At 48.1% G+C, this 16,610-nt stretch overlaps 1 protein-coding gene across 1 annotated transcript in view; it reads left to right on the plus strand.

Moving 5' to 3' along the window:
• Positions 1 to 981: 981 nt before the first annotated feature.
• gak (cyclin G associated kinase) overlaps positions 982 to 16,610 on the plus strand; it is a 25,993-nt gene continuing 10,364 nt past the window's right edge. Inside the window, exons 1-9 of the mRNA XM_035379268.1 lie at positions 982 to 1,360; positions 8,380 to 8,441; positions 9,657 to 9,716; positions 10,947 to 11,061; positions 11,390 to 11,532; positions 12,807 to 12,932; positions 14,361 to 14,450; positions 14,736 to 14,871; positions 15,747 to 15,880. Of these exons, the coding sequence (XP_035235159.1) occupies positions 1,219 to 1,360; positions 8,380 to 8,441; positions 9,657 to 9,716; positions 10,947 to 11,061; positions 11,390 to 11,532; positions 12,807 to 12,932; positions 14,361 to 14,450; positions 14,736 to 14,871; positions 15,747 to 15,880 (1,008 nt within the window). The 5' untranslated portion in view covers positions 982 to 1,218. The remainder of the gene's footprint in view (positions 1,361 to 8,379; positions 8,442 to 9,656; positions 9,717 to 10,946; positions 11,062 to 11,389; positions 11,533 to 12,806; positions 12,933 to 14,360; positions 14,451 to 14,735; positions 14,872 to 15,746; positions 15,881 to 16,610) is intronic.

Consider the following 16,610-nt stretch of genomic DNA (forward strand, 5'->3'; position numbering starts at 1 on the left):
TTAAGCATTTTCAATTACTGTTTAAGACACCCTAAATCCTCATCTACCATTAAAAGCCACTGCAACCCTTTCCGTCTGGTTTAACAGAACCATTTGTTGACATAATGGATTTCTTTATTTGAACTTGACCTGCGGTAAAAAGCAACAGAGCTATGACTACTGTAGGATGAATTTTTGGGTAAACTTCGCGAGAATTTTAGGGAGATGAGAGACAGGTAAAGCAAGTCCATTCAATGTTGTGTAACAACGTGTAATAAATACAAGCACGACAGCCAGGCAACCATAGAAACACGTGTTCTTCATCCACCTGTGTCAATGCATGAAAATGTCTTGGTCATTACTGCCCCCTTCTGGAGGATTACAGTAGGAACCAGGCTATATGTTATTTAACCCTCAAATTAAGAAAAATAACACCCAGAGTTATTTTACAGCTGTTTAAATCAGTGGTGTAACGGTATAATGTTCAAACCGGCTCGATTGTTTTGCAGCAGATTATCAGCTCCTGTTCTAGCAGGGAATTTCTAGCTCACGGTTTGGGGGAGAGCCTCTTCTCAAAACTTGAAGGCACAATGCAACACAAGGGGGAAAATACAAATTTATGATTAGGGCAATCATTGCACTTAATGTTTGGTTAACACGACAAAATTCATTAACAATTGACCGAGAAACATTCTCTTGGTGCAACGCTTGCAGGATTGTGTACATTAAATACTGATATTAATTCCGTTGGCGCAATAGGCTCTTTAGAAATATGTCTGGAGGAAACCTCTGTAAGTTTTTTGTACGTGTAATTATAGGTTGTGTGTCAAAAGCTTCTGCTTATAGGAATTACGAGGCTTGAAAAAACGCATATTTGTTTAAAAAGCGACTTTACTATGGTTCAAATTAGCTATATTGCATGTGCAAGTAAGCGGTAGCTGAGAGGCGACGTTGAAGTTTTCCTTTCTTTTCGGCTCAGAAGTAGAAACTGTCGATGACATAACAGTGACGTCACGACTGTGCGGAAGTGCAGTGGATATGATGGCCGTCCTAGACCAAGAAGAAGAGAGTGTTTGTGCCGAGAAGGGAATCGAGAAATAGATTTTACCATTTACAATCACACATTAGCAAACCAACCGTCACAATAATTAATTTTAAACGCGTTTTCCCTACCCCTTGTGTATCTGGAATTCCAAAGGATAGAGTCGCGCGGTCTCCCAGTGGGGGACGCCGGACAAAATGTCCCTCTTCCAGTCAGCACTTGATTTCCTGGCAGGGCCAGGCTCCGCTGGAGCCGCCAGCCGGGATCAAAATGATTTCGTAGGACAAACTGTGGAACTTGGAGACATGAAACTTAGAATCAAGCGAGTTATTGCAGAAGGTAAGGATACGGATTTAACTCGCTTGTTTCAAGCCGTTAGCTATGTTTTGTTGGCTTGCTACTGGAACGAACATTGTCAGCTAGCGCGGACTTGAGTGTACGTGGGCAGGTATGCAGCGCAAGACAGCTCGCACAGGATGGGTGGCCCGATGAGGTTTTCTTAAATATGTAGTTTTAGCCTGCTCGCAGTCATGTCACCGGCAACATAGCTGGCTGCAAACGTGTGAATTAAAGGGGTACAGTAAAGCGGAAACCACAAGGACGCTTTATCAAATTCATAGTTGTTTGTGTTTCACGGTATAATGGCAAATTATTTTAGCTCGTATTACTTGCAGTTTTCTAGCGAGTTGGCTAACTAGCGAGGAACCTAGCTAGGTGCAGGACGTAGTTTAGCCAGGTAACGTTAGGTTCATGTGATCTGAAAATGACTATTACGCCTGTGTTATTGAAACGATAGCCCGACTGGAGATATACTGCAAATATCCGATGAATGTGGTTTTGAGAGTAGGCTGAATGGACGTACAGGTGCGGTGGTGAATGTGAATTGGAGCGGCCTGTTACCAGTCTGTCACGGGATAGCTAGCTACCCTGTTGTTGAAACACAGATATAGCTAGCCTTATCAAATAGACTGTTTACCGACATTTTAAAAATTGTCTTTTTATAGCTTTTTACAATTTTGGCTAAACATCAATTTATATTTCCCCAGCGTGAATCTTTTGGTCTTCTTCGCAAACGTTAGTGCAAATGCAAATGTTACTAATGATACCATTAGCAAATGCTAATGGTATCATTAGTATTTCCATAGCCAGCCCATTAAATGCTGTTTACAAAGGGACAACTATTGTGTGTATTATAGTTGGTGATTGGAAGTTTTACGAGCACGCGAAAACTTGAATTCAGAGTGACGAAGCAAACTGTCGTAGGAAAGTTGGTTGCCAGTGTTGGCTGTTATATATGGGAGGAAGGAAAGCTCACGGGGATGGCTGGATGGTCCGGCTCGGTGTCTGTCACCGCTTAGCGGAGCAGTGACTCTAATCAAACTGATAAGACACTTCCACCAACATGTTTGCAAGTCATACATTGGGACAAGTCACCGACTGTCACTCAATCGGGCGGTTTGTTGGGATGTCATCTCGGGCGCATAATAGCTCCCAGACACAGTTTTGACGGTAGCATCATACTGTTTACTCACACACTGTGATTTGAAGTTAGATGTTACCATTTAATTGTGCGCTCCACTGGTTTAATTTATTTAGCTCTAATTATACAGGAAAATGTTTAAATGTGTAGAGTGCATAGATGTCGGTAAAGCACACAAAGTTACAAATAATCCTGGGCCTACACAGTAACTCCTTGTCTGAATACTGGAGATATTTTATAGTTGGTTTCAGTGCGTAAAATGTAAAATGCTTGTTTGGTTCATATTTGGTGTGGTGACATGGTCTAGTTTTCTGGTGCACCCCCATAATCCACATTCGAGGCCAGTTACAAGGTTGGAGTATCACAGACAAACAGAGAGAGCTTTGAATTCTAAGGTTCCATCAAAACGTGGTAGAGAAGTTTTGAGACATCAGTCTTTTTAACTTTGAAGTCCCATGTCATAGCATTGGGCCTCATTCACAAAACGTGTACGATCACATTTGAGGATTTGTTCATGGCTGTTTCCTTATGCTAAATCACATGAACAGGATTGCACATAAAATTTACATTTACAATTTCAATTTAAATTTACCTGGGATATGCACAAAAACAAAGGTCTGCACATGTGTCATGAGTTTCTGTTTTTCGTGGCTGTGAACTTTCCACATGTTGAGAATAGTGCTGTAATATGTTTGGGTTTTTTTTTTTTACTCTGTTCTGACCTGGTCTGTTTGCTCTGTCTGTGCTCGCTCTGTTCTCCACATGCACACTGAACTGGGCGTTTTTTTTTCCTAGAAAATTCCTTTAAGGCCCGAGCGGCTTCTGTTCGTCAGGGTCTTTCATAAGTCTGTAAAGCAGCGCTACCCTTGGGACTGGGGGAAACGGTTTTGTTGGATGTGCAGCTGTAACCGAACCCTTTTGGGACGGGACATGAATGGAGCTCCACCGACCTGTCTGAAACCAGCCAGATCTGGTCAGCTTTTTTGCTCTGATCTGGGGTGGGGTGAAGGGGGGGGGGGGTCATTGAGTAGACAGTTTTGGCATAAAATGAATGGGATCCCTTTCGCTGGCTGTACTGCTGAATGACGTGTTTGAGCGAGTTTATTTCCCGTGGTTTTCTGCAGTTGTGTATCGTACGCGTTTTTCCTGCTCGATCTAAGGTCAGAGAACATGGTCCGCAAAGCCAAGAGGTCGAGTCTTCTCTGTGGAAGCTGTACAGTATTCATGGCACGCTTTGCTCTGAGTTGCATAGTACGTGCCATCACATGATGAATGTTCGTCTATTCGTGTCCTTATCTTGTTTTGTTTTTTTTTTTTTTTTTAGAAATCTTGTTGCAAAATTTTTTATCTTGCAACAAGATACAAATGATCTTGGGCCTGACTGATGAAGATCTTTTATCACCCGTCTGAGTGTGAGACATTTAAGATGGTTATGTTTGGTACTGTGACGGCCCTGTGGAGTCTAGTGCGTCTCCAGAATTCATTTTTCCAGTGGGGTTTCTAGATGCAGTAGATTTAATGGAACTTCATTACCCATAGGACAGTGCTCTGTGTCTTCACTCCTGAGCCGCTGAGGCTGGGTGCAGTCAGGGAACCCTCCAGGAGCAGCTGCTTCTCACCTAAATTAATGGCGAATTCATTCACTGGAGTCACTGAGCAGAAAGGAACTTGTTTCAGTTCGTTTTTTTTTGGGCTGCTATTCAACCACTCATTGCACTAGGTGGTACCTGTCGTATGGGATCATTTCCCAGAATTGGACAAGGCTTGCCTCATGTTATCCATTCAGAAACATGTCTACCAGCACGTGATGGGCACAGCACTGGTATTACAATAACTTTTTCTATTAGACATCAGATAAAACCAGATTGTTCATGGTGTTGGGTCATGTATCATATGGAAGTTTAAAACTGATTGAGGAATCTTGCACTATTGAATAAATGACGTTTCACCGAATGGCTCAGTTGTTAATTTGGAAGCAGGAAGTGCCTTTTTCTGCTTTATTTTTCTAATTCACTGGAAAGTCAAACTGCAACAGGAACAAATGGTGGATTTTATTGAGCTTCTTTTTCTCACAAAGGCCACGTTTCACCATTACTCTTCACTCCAGCTTTGAGTTTTGACTAGATCTTTGACATTTTGCCCCCTGGTGAAGTGAAGTTTTTGTGGTTATTTGTAGGTCCTTGAGAAACATTAACTCATGCCCACACTCAGCTTGCAGACTTCAGGGAAAGCACTGCAGCCCAAAGCCATAGAACGTACAGAGGGAAAACCGGACACTCAAACCTGAAGCTGTTTGTTTGGGGATGGGGGTGGGGTGGGGGGTCAGTCAGTGTGTGAGGACATCAGTCGAAATCTTAATAATGTTTTCAGTGCTTAAAAAAAGGTAGATTATGAACTGCTGTATCCAGTTCATGATCCTCTCTTGAGAAACACAGGAAGCGCTGAAATAGTGTGAGTTCTTAAGAAACATAACATCCGAATACACGAGAAAGATTGCCGGTAGTTCACCTCTTGTAGACTTTGAGCCACGAGCCCCCCACAGAATCTAATGACGTGAGTGTGGAAGGACCTGGTGCATGTCTGCAAGCTTCTGAAACCTTGTGCTTAAATGCCATTGCGTTTGGTGCCTATGATATTCCTGGTGGTATAGCCAACCGTGTGAGCTTTGTGACCAGGATGTAAACTGGCAGCCCCCCTGGCCTCCTCCACAATGATCACGATGTTGAAGCCGCTCAGTAGGGGAAGCAATTTTAGTGGTGTCAGCCATCCTGGGAGAACCCCCTCCCCTCAACATTACACAAGCAGAAGTAGCCTGCAGATTCTCACCCACAATGCATCAGCAGAAACTTTAACCAGGAACACATGTCTTTCAGCAGCAGTGCGCCGGAGCTGCGGTCTGTGCTCCCAGGACTCTGCGAATGAAAGTTAAACTTTTGGCTCCGACCAACCCCTGCAGAGGTGACTAACGCGCGATAAAAAGAGACCGCAGAGGAACAGAAGTTTGAGGAAATGGCCGAAGACCAACACGGCGCGCGTTACGAGGCCAAGCATCCAGAACATTCCGCGGGGTCGTGTTCAGGTGCCGTCGAGCCGGAGGCGCCGCCAGCGCGCGCGTGCGTGTGTGTGTGTGTGTTTTTCTTTCACAAAATGGAGGGCTGAGCCTCCCGTGTGAACATGGCCGGCTTCCTCTCTAAAAGCCGGCGCCGCTGCTCGCGCGCTAACCGCTGTGGAGCGGGTGAGCGGCGCGCTGTGGTCCGATACGAAGGCCCGCGCTGGATCGGGAACGTCTCCTGACGGTCGGTCGGTCGGTCAGCGTGTTCGTATGTGATGCTGTGCGCTCGCGGAACGCTGCGGTGAAACCCGCCTCCGGTCGGCCCGGTCCCGCTGCATTCTCACAGCGTGCCGATTCGGCAGTCCCCCTGCGCCTGTCCTCCCCTTTCTGGGTGACCCGCACCTGCAGAGAGCGTCGACTTCAGGCTTTAAGATTGTTTTTCGTGTGGCAGGCAGGTGCGTTAAAATGGACACACACACACACTCACTCTCTCACACACACAGACACACACTCACTCTCTCACACACACAGACACACACACACACTCACTCTCTCACGCACAGACACACACACTCACTCTCTCACACACACACACAGGCACGCACACATGCACACACACACACACACTGACACACACACACACAGGCACGCACACATGCACACACACACGCAGATCGTTTTTAGGGGAGACGCCTGTGGCCCTGTGAGTTTTTGCTCTGCCCAGTCGCTGAGCCTGTGCCAGGGTGTCTGCTTGCGGCCCCGAAACGTGAGACCTGAAGGGCCCTTTCATTCCGTCCTGTGCTCGAGTCCCCGGTTGCCATGGCGACGCCGTCCCAGGCCAGGCCTCTGAGGAGAAGCCTTTGGCTTTGACCGCGGCGGTCAGGACAGCAGAGTCGGTGGCCATTTTGAGACAGACAGGCAGTCCCACCTCCTCCGCCTCTTACATTACATTACATTTATTTGGCAGACGCTTTTATCCAAAGCGACGTACAAAAGTGCATTTCATGGTCATAGACAACTGCTAAACACAGGTTCAGTAAGGTACAATAATTATTTTGTACAGCTATTTCTAGCCTGTTGGTTCCCCTCCCAACCCCACCCTATAGCGCTCGCACTTACGTACTAGCTCAGGTTGTGGTATTTTTATGGTTTTATGTTTCTCCTTTAAGGCCTGTTATGGGTGTAGTCTGTAGGTATTCAGAATGCGTATTTTGCATCTTGTTAGCGTGGCTATTTAGCATTAGGGCTTTAGTGATGTGACATCTTTACTCACTGTGGGAATGTAGTTAGCCTGGCTAACTTGCATTAGCGCTTTGTGGGAATGTAGTTTGTCAGGTCGGGCGTAATTGCTCATATTAAATAGGTGAATGCCCCAAATGCTTCTCCTGTGTTATAAGTCGCTTTGAGTAAGTGATTATCTCGTAATGCCTCAGTGCTGTCTGACCCACCGTGCGGTCTTCTCCGGCTCTTCTCCTACGAACGAATCGTTTGTTTAATGTGGCGAGACTAATATCCAGCTCAGCGATTCATCCTGACACAAGATTCGGCGGTCGGTTGTTGATAATAAACGTGCAGGATAAGCTAACGCTCTTATTAATTATGTGTTAAATAAGTGCTGTGGTGTGCTGCTGGGCTGGGCTGCGTCTCTGCGTTGTGCTGAGTTGTTTGAACTGAAGTGAAAGTGTGACGTTAGCAACGTTAGCGAAATACCGATGTTAGCGGGGAGAAGCGCTGCCCCGTGGGCAGGTGAGGCTGCGTCGGCGGAGTTTCTGTCGAAACGGCGGGCGGAGCAGGCGGAGCCTCTGGGCGAAGCACGTCACCCTCGCGCCCCGAGGACGTCCCAGCGCACCCTGGTTTCTGTCGGTCCGTCCTTCACGCCCGAGAGACGCTCGTTTCTAAAGACATGTTTTGCAGCGCGCACGTCACTCTTCTGCTGAACGTCAAATCTGAAACGCTCTTAACCCTTTAGAGCCCAGAAAAGCTCATGGGAATCAGTCACACATTTTAATCATAAAATATATTTTCACCAGTAATGTGAAAAGAATTCTTCTTTTCCATATGATTGTTTGTTTTGGTCAGTGACGTGTTTCCATGAAAACCAGAATCTGCTGAGATTTGGGATTTCAGGTTTTTCCAGCAATTAAAGAGTGAAAGCATTTTTAAAGGCATCTGTGACCCAGGTCCGGTGGCCACTCTCCGCTCCCTGTTTCTGTCTCTTTCTCTCTGGGACGTCTGAAGGTTTTGCGTTTCGCTAAATTATTTACGGCCCCAGCGAGGCCGTCTTTTACAAGGTGACTCTCCTGGCACAGACATTCCGTGTCCCATTTGTGCTCACCTGGGCTTTTACCTGGAAAAGCTGGAGATGTACCAGAGGCCGTCCCTTCTACACACAAACCACAAAATATTTCAGTGAAGGCCCAACCCCGTGCACAAACACTGGTGCCCTGAATTAATTATTGGCTGAGCTGCACGGTGCTGGTTTAATGGTTAAGTATAGTGGGTGAGGTGCTCGGCTGGAATTGTTGGTATAATGGGTAAAGAGCTGGACCTGTGACTCAGGGGTTGCAGGTTTGAATCCTATGTGGGGGCACAGCAGTCATATCCTTTCAGCAACAGAAATTTAACCTGAATTGCTTCAGTGAGTATGAGCTGTGCCCTGGATAAGAGCATCTGCTAAATGCCTGCATTTGAATAGCATGCAAATGCTTTTGGCCTGGGATATTTTTATTTATTTAACCAGTGTATTTGTGAGAACTGTTTGAGCTGTGTTGTGTTGTTGTGTGCAGCCCGGATAAGTGCGGTCTCTCTCCTCTTCTCTCACCGCAGGTGGCTTCGCGTTTGTCTATGAAGCGCAGGACATCGGCAGCAGTAAGGAGTACGCGCTGAAGGTAACGATCCGTTAGCGTGCCCGTGAACACACACACACAGCGCCGCCTGCGCGCGACTGAGCGTGGAAAAAATGCGTCACGTGACAAATGATCGTTCTCACCCTCTCTGAGTGGATCTTCATTGGGTAAACTTAAAATAAATAAATAAATAAATAAATAAAAAAACAGTTAGCTTTGGGACCTGGGGAGATGCGCCAGCACGATCGTTTCTGTCTGTCACACTGAGTCACACGCCGGGAATATGCAAACGCGGTAAAGCGCGGCTCATGGTTTAGCGGGAAAATGCTGTGTTTGTACTCCAGGAAAAAAAAAAAAAACACGTTTCCTTTTCCGGTGTCGCCTGACTGTGAGGGACTGCTGCCTCAGCTGGGCCTCCTGGGGGGTTGTGAGCTTTTGGGAGGCGTCTGTAAGAAATGGCCGTGCCTCTCTCACACGGACCTTTGAGCAGAGCGGTGGAACGCTTCCGCGCGCCTGACGCCTCCGGACCGAAGCCTGGTCTGAGCTCAGCGATGGACACTGCTGCACAATTCTGTTCATAATCGTTTACAGTCTTAATTAGTGCCGAGTTCTTAATAACAGCTTGCGTGCCTGGTGATAAATGGGGGGGGGGGTGGGCACGGGGGCGAAAGGGTTGGTTAGTTTTTAGTAGTTTTCTTGCAGCTGATTTAAACAGAATGCGGAGCATGTGAATCATTATTTAATCACCTGTTTCCTTCACTGTGTCGAGATGCTCCTCTTGGTCAGCAACTGTGAAAGATCCTTTGTGAAGGTGGTCATTCATTAACCGGCCTCTGAAGGCCCTGCAGGTTGGGGAAGCTCCTTCTTTATCCAGTGCTAATGGACATTTTAACAGTGGATTTGCTTTTTGGGTGAACTTCGACCCGTCTGGGCGTTACACCCCACTGCCTCAATGTCTGATGCACAAACTAAGCAGTACTGGGGGGGTTTTATGAGACGTGGCAACCCTAGCTGGGTTAATTATCACAGTGATTTTGACAATCTGTCACATTATTCTTAACGCAGTGTTTGATAAAAATTACGTTTTTAAAAATTTATTTTGTGAGTGCGTGCATGCGTCCGTGCACATTTGTGTGTGTGTGTGTGTGTGTATGTCTGTGTGTCTATGTTGGCTTCTGTATATGTGTGTGTGTGTGTGCGCATGCGTGCATGCATGCGTTTCTCAATGTCTCATCACCTGACCCGTTGCCTTTGCAGAGGCTTCTGTCCAATGAAGAGGAGAAGAACAAGGCCATCATCCAGGAGGTTTGCTTCATGGTATCCTTTTAACCAATCAGGACACCAGCACAGAAAACCAGGTCCAATCATGCAGCTCAGGGTCTGGGTTCAGGTCCTGGGGAGTTACTCACAGATTCCGTCCCTTTGTATTTACTGATGGCCCAACCCCGTGCAGAAATGGTTCTGCCCAGAATTAATTATCCAGAATTAATTATTCAGTCTGAGTTAATTGGCATCAGCTGGCGGGGCCTGGAATTGTTGCTTGTGACTCAGAGGCTGCGGGTTTGATGCCTATGTGGGGCACAGCCAAGTATAAGCTGCACAGTTTTCTCTGGATGGCAGTGTTACCCCAGTGTTATGGAATTTTAGAGCCTTGAAGCAGTCCGTGTTCTAGCCCCCGCCCCCTCGGGTGCGAGTCTGCTCTGTGAGCACCGCGGCTCTTTCACTCAGCGTCCCGTGGTCTCTACGGAAACGGCGGTGCGGACTCTCCAGTGGGCCCCAGCTGTGGTTTGCATTGCGGGATCTGGGTGGGGGGTGAGGGGTGAGGGGGTGGGGGCGCTGTGGGTTGTTTGGCCTTCATCCTGTCCAAACAGAGCTGCTTTTCAGCTCTGACACCCGGGGGTTTGCTCTCCCTCTCTCTCGTGAGCAGTGGAAGTGAAGATTTATGCGCGCTTGTGTTTGCTAAAAAACTACGGCTGACCCAGCAAACCCCACACGGGGAGATAAGCCAGCGGACCACTGCACACAGACAGCCTGCTGAGTGTGTGATTGTGTGTCCTGTAAACTCTCGCTCTGTAAGAGAGCGGATGTTAGCCCTTTAAAAAATGTGGGGCTGCCCCTTCATTGGCCACTATTCGTTCAGCTGTCTCCTGCATACCTACCATGAGTCACACGTTCCTCAGCACCTCACGTTAAACATAACACAATTTTTCAAAAAGGCAGACCCAGCGAAGTGAGGAAGGAAGTGCAGGAAGACCATCGAAGCCACTGAACCATGACATAATGCTTGCAAAAACCTGAACCAATCAAAATGCAAAGAACCGGGTCCCGCAGACTAACTTGTAAGATGGTGAAAGAGTGAGTGTGAGAGAGTGAGATGATGAAAGAGTGAGTGTGAGAGAGTGAGATGATGAAAGAGTGAGTGCGAGAGAGTGAGAGAGTTTCACTCTCTCACTCTCTGTGTTGAGGCTGACGTCGCGGTACTGGGCGGTAAAAAGGCGGAGGTTCAGCCGCGCTGTGTTGAGGCCTGTCCTTGACGCTGTCGCTCAGAAAAAGCTGTCGGGTCACCCCAACGTGGTGCAGTTCTGCTCTGCGGCCTCCATCGGGAAGGAGGAGTCGGACACGGGCCAGGCCGAGTTCCTCATCCTCACAGAGCTCTGTAAAGGTGAGGCCCCGCCTCCACCCTCCTGCTGATTGGCTGCCTGGGCTCATCTCATCCTGAATCAAATGCTGGATATTTTTTCACTTTCTCTGCCTGGAATTTGGATACTGGAGCAGTTAAATAAGCCTCTCATTCTAACTCTTCATCTTTTCTTTCAATCTCTTTTTTCCTTTCTTTCTTTTCCTCTCTCCTTACCTGTCACTCCTCCTCTCCCCCTCTTTCTCTTTTTCCCTCTCTTTTTCTCTCTTTTTCTTTCTCTCTCCTTCTCTCTCTTTTTCCACCTCTCTCTCTACCTCCCCCCCCCCCCCCTCTCTCTACCCCCCCACCTCAGGTCAGCTGGTTGACTTCATTAGGAAGGTGGAGCAGAAGGCACCCGTGTCATGTGACACGGTGCTGAAGATCTTCTACCAGTCCTGCCGCGCTGTGCAGCACATGCACAAGCAGAAGCCTCCCATCATCCACCGGGACCTCAAGGTAACGCCAGAGCCGTCGGCATGGTTACGCACTGCGGCACGGCCTTTGTCCTCTGGCGAGAGAGAGAACGAACTCAAGAGAGAAAGAGAGAGACACAGAGACGGAGACACACAGAGACAGACAGACAGAGAGAGAGAGTGATGCTTTATTCCTTGGCCCAGTTCCTGGTCAGATTGATTTGTAGCTCTGGTGCTGCTCAGTGACATCTCCTGTCCTCATCTGGGCTCTGTGTGGTTGCCCTCTAGAGGACACAGGTGGAAGTGCACCTGATGGCTGCAATAACTTGAAATTTCACTAGGTAATGCATTATAAATGGAAATATATTTGTGCTTTTAAGAATAAAGTGTTCCGAGATCCGATCAAGGCAAATCTAAATTTTAATCTACATTGTTAAATATTTAAAAGTATTGTCAACACGATTCTTGTATAATTTAACACCCGTTATGACTATGTTCTATAATTGATGAGCGTAATGTTGTATTTTAGTAACACACTGCATGACTGGTGTGATGGTCTGCTCTCTGTAGCTGTATGTCCCGTTTTAAATGGCTTCCTGCTCTTCTGCTAGAGAGAGAAAGGGAGAGAGAAAAGAGAGTGAGAAAAGAGAGAGCGAGTGAGTGAGCGTGTGGAGAGAAACGCTGATGTGGTCAGGCTGGTCTGCGGCCCCCGGGTGCTTCCTCTTCCTGTTTCCTGTCATTCAGACTCTGAAATGTTTGGGGGGGGGGGGGTGTTGGGTCCTCCAGCTATGGGGTCGTCACGGCGATCCAGAAATGGAGAGATAAAGCGAAATAATGCAGAGGAACGAGCCGGGCTGCTCTTATGATCGCTAACGAGCCGGGCTGCTCTTATGATCGCTAACACTGCCCGGCAGCCTTATTCACGCTCCCCTCCCCCCCCCCAATCTCACACGGACATTAACGCTGTGTGACTGAGCAGAACGAGACGTCTGAACACTCTAGGGCACGAGAACAGAGATGTGAAATTCTGCTGCTGCATACACATGACAAACTCAGGTCAGGGCCTGCGTCAGGCCTGGGTGAGCCTCGGGTCCAGGCCTGGGTCAGGCTCGGGTCAGGCCCTAGTCAGAGGTGTGTCTCAATTATACTGAACTCAGATTTTAAAACACTCCTGGGTTGAAGGTCAATTTTTCTTTTTAAAATTCTCAGAGGCCTCCAGGAATTTCACTGTCTGAAGGGTTATAGTATTAATTTGACCCAGGCCTGGCCTGGGTCTGACCCAGGTCTGTCCTCACTGGCTGGCATGTTTTATTCCAGATTGAGAACCTGCTGATCAGCCACCAGGGCACCATCAAGCTGTGTGACTTTGGCAGCTCTACCACGATAGCACACTACCCGGACTACAGTTGGTCTGCTCAGAAGCGCTCCCTGGTGGAGGACGAGGTGAGTGCGCCTTTCCCTTCTGCCCTCGGCGCTCAGCATCGACCTCAACATTTAACCATTCAGTGACGTACAAAGATAGCATTCGTTACTGCCTTTACCTGCAGTGCATTTATTTGGGAATCAAACCTGCAACCTCTTATTTACAAGCCCAGTTCAGGAAAGTTTGGGGAGGTTGCAAGTTTGATTCCCAGGTTTGGGCACTGCCATTGGACTCTTGAGCAAAGCACCTAACCTGGATTTTTCCCTGTAAATATCCAGCTGTGTAATTGGTCTTTCTGTAATGGTGTCAGCCTTTGGATGAGATCATTTCCTCAGTGCCTGAATGGGAACGTACAGCAGTTGAACTCCGCCTGTCTGTGCGCTATTCAAACACTGCCGTTGACCTAGTCTGTCCCTGGATTGGCTGGCTGGTTGATGTCGCCAGCGCTGCAGCTGGCGTCTGAGCACGCTCAGTACGTCGGGACGTTAATCGAGTTATTTAGGACGGTTGCTTCCTGCGCCGGTGACTGCTAATCGAATCTGAACCTGCTGCTCGGCTTCTGATCGTCCAGCTCAAGCCAATTACCACTTGGCAATTCGTTAGAGGAGGATGTTGCCTTGGATAACCAGGTCCTGGTCCGTAATTATCTGGAGGATTCGATGCAGAAATCCAGCATGCCAGTGTCTAACCTGGTTGTATTCAGGTCCTGTTCACGTACATATTTCAGGGGAGTCAAGTGTTGTTTATGACAAATGAAAAACATTAAAAGTTAAATGAAAAGAACAGACCATCCAGCCCATCTTGGTGTCGCGTAGATAGTATCTAACACCATGTCAGGCTTGTCCTTTGTCAGTCTCCGGGTTAAAGCTCGTGCATAAATGAGCGTCTTTGTGAAATTTAATATTTCGGTCAGTGCTTAATATGCCTGTCTAATTCCCATGTATGTTTGTTGTGCAGTCCTCTCTGCTTTATATCTCTGTTCTCCACATAACTGGTCTAGCTCTGTCCCCTGAACATCTCCACTGAAGAGATGATGTTTGTTAAACCGCTCTTCCATAGCGCAGATTTAATGCCTGCCTTTGAGTTGTGATCTTGTTCCTTCTAACCCGATCTGACGTGCCCTACCCAACCTGACACAGCGTCCTTAATGTGGGCTGTTGAAGGTGTCGTATGAGATTAGTATCACTGCGTTGGATCGTTTGTTAGTAGGTGTGGTTATACTTACATGGTTTGTACATGATTGTGATTTGAAGGCAGCGTCTTGTGTAGAGAACAGGGTCTATGTACACTGTGCATGTGGGTTTAAGGATGTGTAGTTTAAAGCATGACTTAATTCCTGCAACATTGTCTCTCCTCTCTCCTCTTTCCCTTCTCCTCTCCTCTCTTCCTCCTCTTCTCCTCTCCTCTCTTCCCCCTCGTGTCTCCTCCCCTCTTCTCTCCTCTCACAGATAACTAGGAACACTACCCCAGCCTACAGGACTCCTGAGATGATAGATCTGTACTCCAACTTCCCCATCAACGAGAAGCAGGACATCTGGGTGAGTAAAGATCAGTGAAGTGCTGCGCCCTTCTATGACATCATAAACATTCTTACATTTTGAATATGTTCTGTGCTGTACCCTTCTATGACATCATAAGCACTCTTACATTCTGTTACAGTTCTGTACTCTAATATTGCACTGGAACCTCCTGTAGATGAGAAGCACGGAGGGTTGAAGGAACGCAGTTTCTGGTGTGTCTATAGAATCTGTGACTGTGTTGTACGTGTGGGTGTTGATTGTCCCTTTGTCTGTCTGTCTCTGTCTGTGGTTCTGTCTGTCCAGGCCCTGGGCTGTATCCTGTTCCTGCTGTGCTTTAAGCAGCACCCGTTTGAGGACGGAGCCAAGCTGCAGATCGTTAACGGGAAGTATGTCATCCCACAGAACGACAGCAAGTACACCGTCTTTCACGACCTCATCCGTGAGTCCTCTCGCCTCCCGTACCTCCCGCATGTCTCAGTCTGTGGGGTTAAAGGTCACAGTGTCAGTGTGTGGGGTTAAAGGTCACAGTGTCAGTCTGTGGGGTTAAAGGTCACAGTGTCAATCTGTGGGGTTAAAGGTCACAGTGTCAGTCTGTGGGGTTAAAGGTCACAGTGTCAATCTGTGGGGTTAAAGGTCACAGTGTCAATCTGTGGGGTTAAAGGTCACAGTGTCAGTCTGTGGGGTTAAAGGTCACAGTGTCAGTCTGTGGGGTTAAAGGTCTCAGTGTCAGTGTGTGGGGTTAAAGGTCACAGTGTCAGTGTGTGGGGTTAAAGGTCACAGTGTCAGTGTGTGGGGTTAAAGTTCTGTGTCAGTGTGTGGGGTTAAAGGTCACAGTGTCAGTGTGTGGGGTTAAAGGTCTCAGTGTCAGTGTGTGGGGTTAAAGGTCACAGTGTCAGTGTGTGGGGTTAAAGGTCACAGTGTCAGTAGCAGTGTTAAAGCTGGTATGGTGAGATGTTGTTAGTGCTCAGATGATGTTGCTGATTTAATGCAGGGATTCTAGACCCTGGTCCTGGAGAGCAGCAGGGTCAGCTGGTTTTCATCCTGAACCGATATTAGGTGATTAAAGCAGCTGATTTCACAGGTGACTCAGCGCACCTGGTTAAGGTGTAAACACAGCCCAGCAGAGCCAGGGGGCCTCCAGGACCAGTGTTGGGGTCCCGTGATTCAGTCTGTGGGGGGGTGAATTTTGGGGTGTGCTTCTGCTCCTGTTTGGGTGTTGTGCCTGAGCCATTGGTCTTTCTCTGTATCCTTGGCGACGAAATTTGGGGTGCAGTTGCGGTTTGCTGACCCGTGCGCTCCGTTTGCCCTTCTCAGGGTCCATGCTGAAGGTCAACCCAGAGGAGCGCCTGTCAATCACCGAGCTGGTCAACCAGCTGCAGGAGATCGCTGCCGCACGGAACGTCAACCCGAAATCTCCCATCACCGAGGTAACGGAGCTTCACACCCCCCCCCCCCCACCCCCCCCGCACCCCCGCCCCCCCGCACTCCCCTCCAGCGGGGGCTGCTGTATTTCTAGTTCTGCTTTCACCCCGCTGATCTCTCTTCAAAAGAGAACGGGGGCCGCGTTCTTCAACTCTGCTTTTTGAAGATAAATATAAACTCGCACCAGCGGAAGTGCGCGATGCGTTGGTCTAAACTGGGGGCGTTGTCTCTGAAGAGGTCTATTTTAAGCTACACACCTCCGTTTAGACCAAAGGAACCTTTCCAGAGCAGGTGGGGAAATTTAATAAACTATGAAGTAATGTTTGCTCAATATATATAATTGCTTTGCACACCATTTAACTGTAGGTGGCGCCCAAGAGAGATCATCTCCAAAAAATCTCCAAACTGCAAAGGGCGCAAACACTGCTTAAGATAATTTATGTTGCCGAGCGAAGACCACTCAGCCTGCATCAAAACAGGCTTTGAAGTGTTTTGAATGGAGCGTTTGGCCCTGGTCTGGATAGCAGAACTGACGGACTGAACCCCCCTCATACCCCCCCCCCCCCACTCCCAAACCCGTGACTGGGAACCTTGAAAAATAAACATCCTGTTGGAACGACATGAATCCGTCCCATCCATGCAAATATGGGGGTGCTCTGAGAGACCATTCACCCCCTTGTCCTCCCTCCCTACCCCAAACCGCCCCCCCCCCCCCAACCTATCCCCCCCCCCCCTCCCCGGGGAACAAAGCTGCTC

The sequence above is a fragment of the Anguilla anguilla genome, chromosome 10 (genome assembly GCF_013347855.1).
Source record: "Anguilla anguilla isolate fAngAng1 chromosome 10, fAngAng1.pri, whole genome shotgun sequence".
NCBI lineage: Eukaryota > Metazoa > Chordata > Actinopteri > Anguilliformes > Anguillidae > Anguilla > Anguilla anguilla.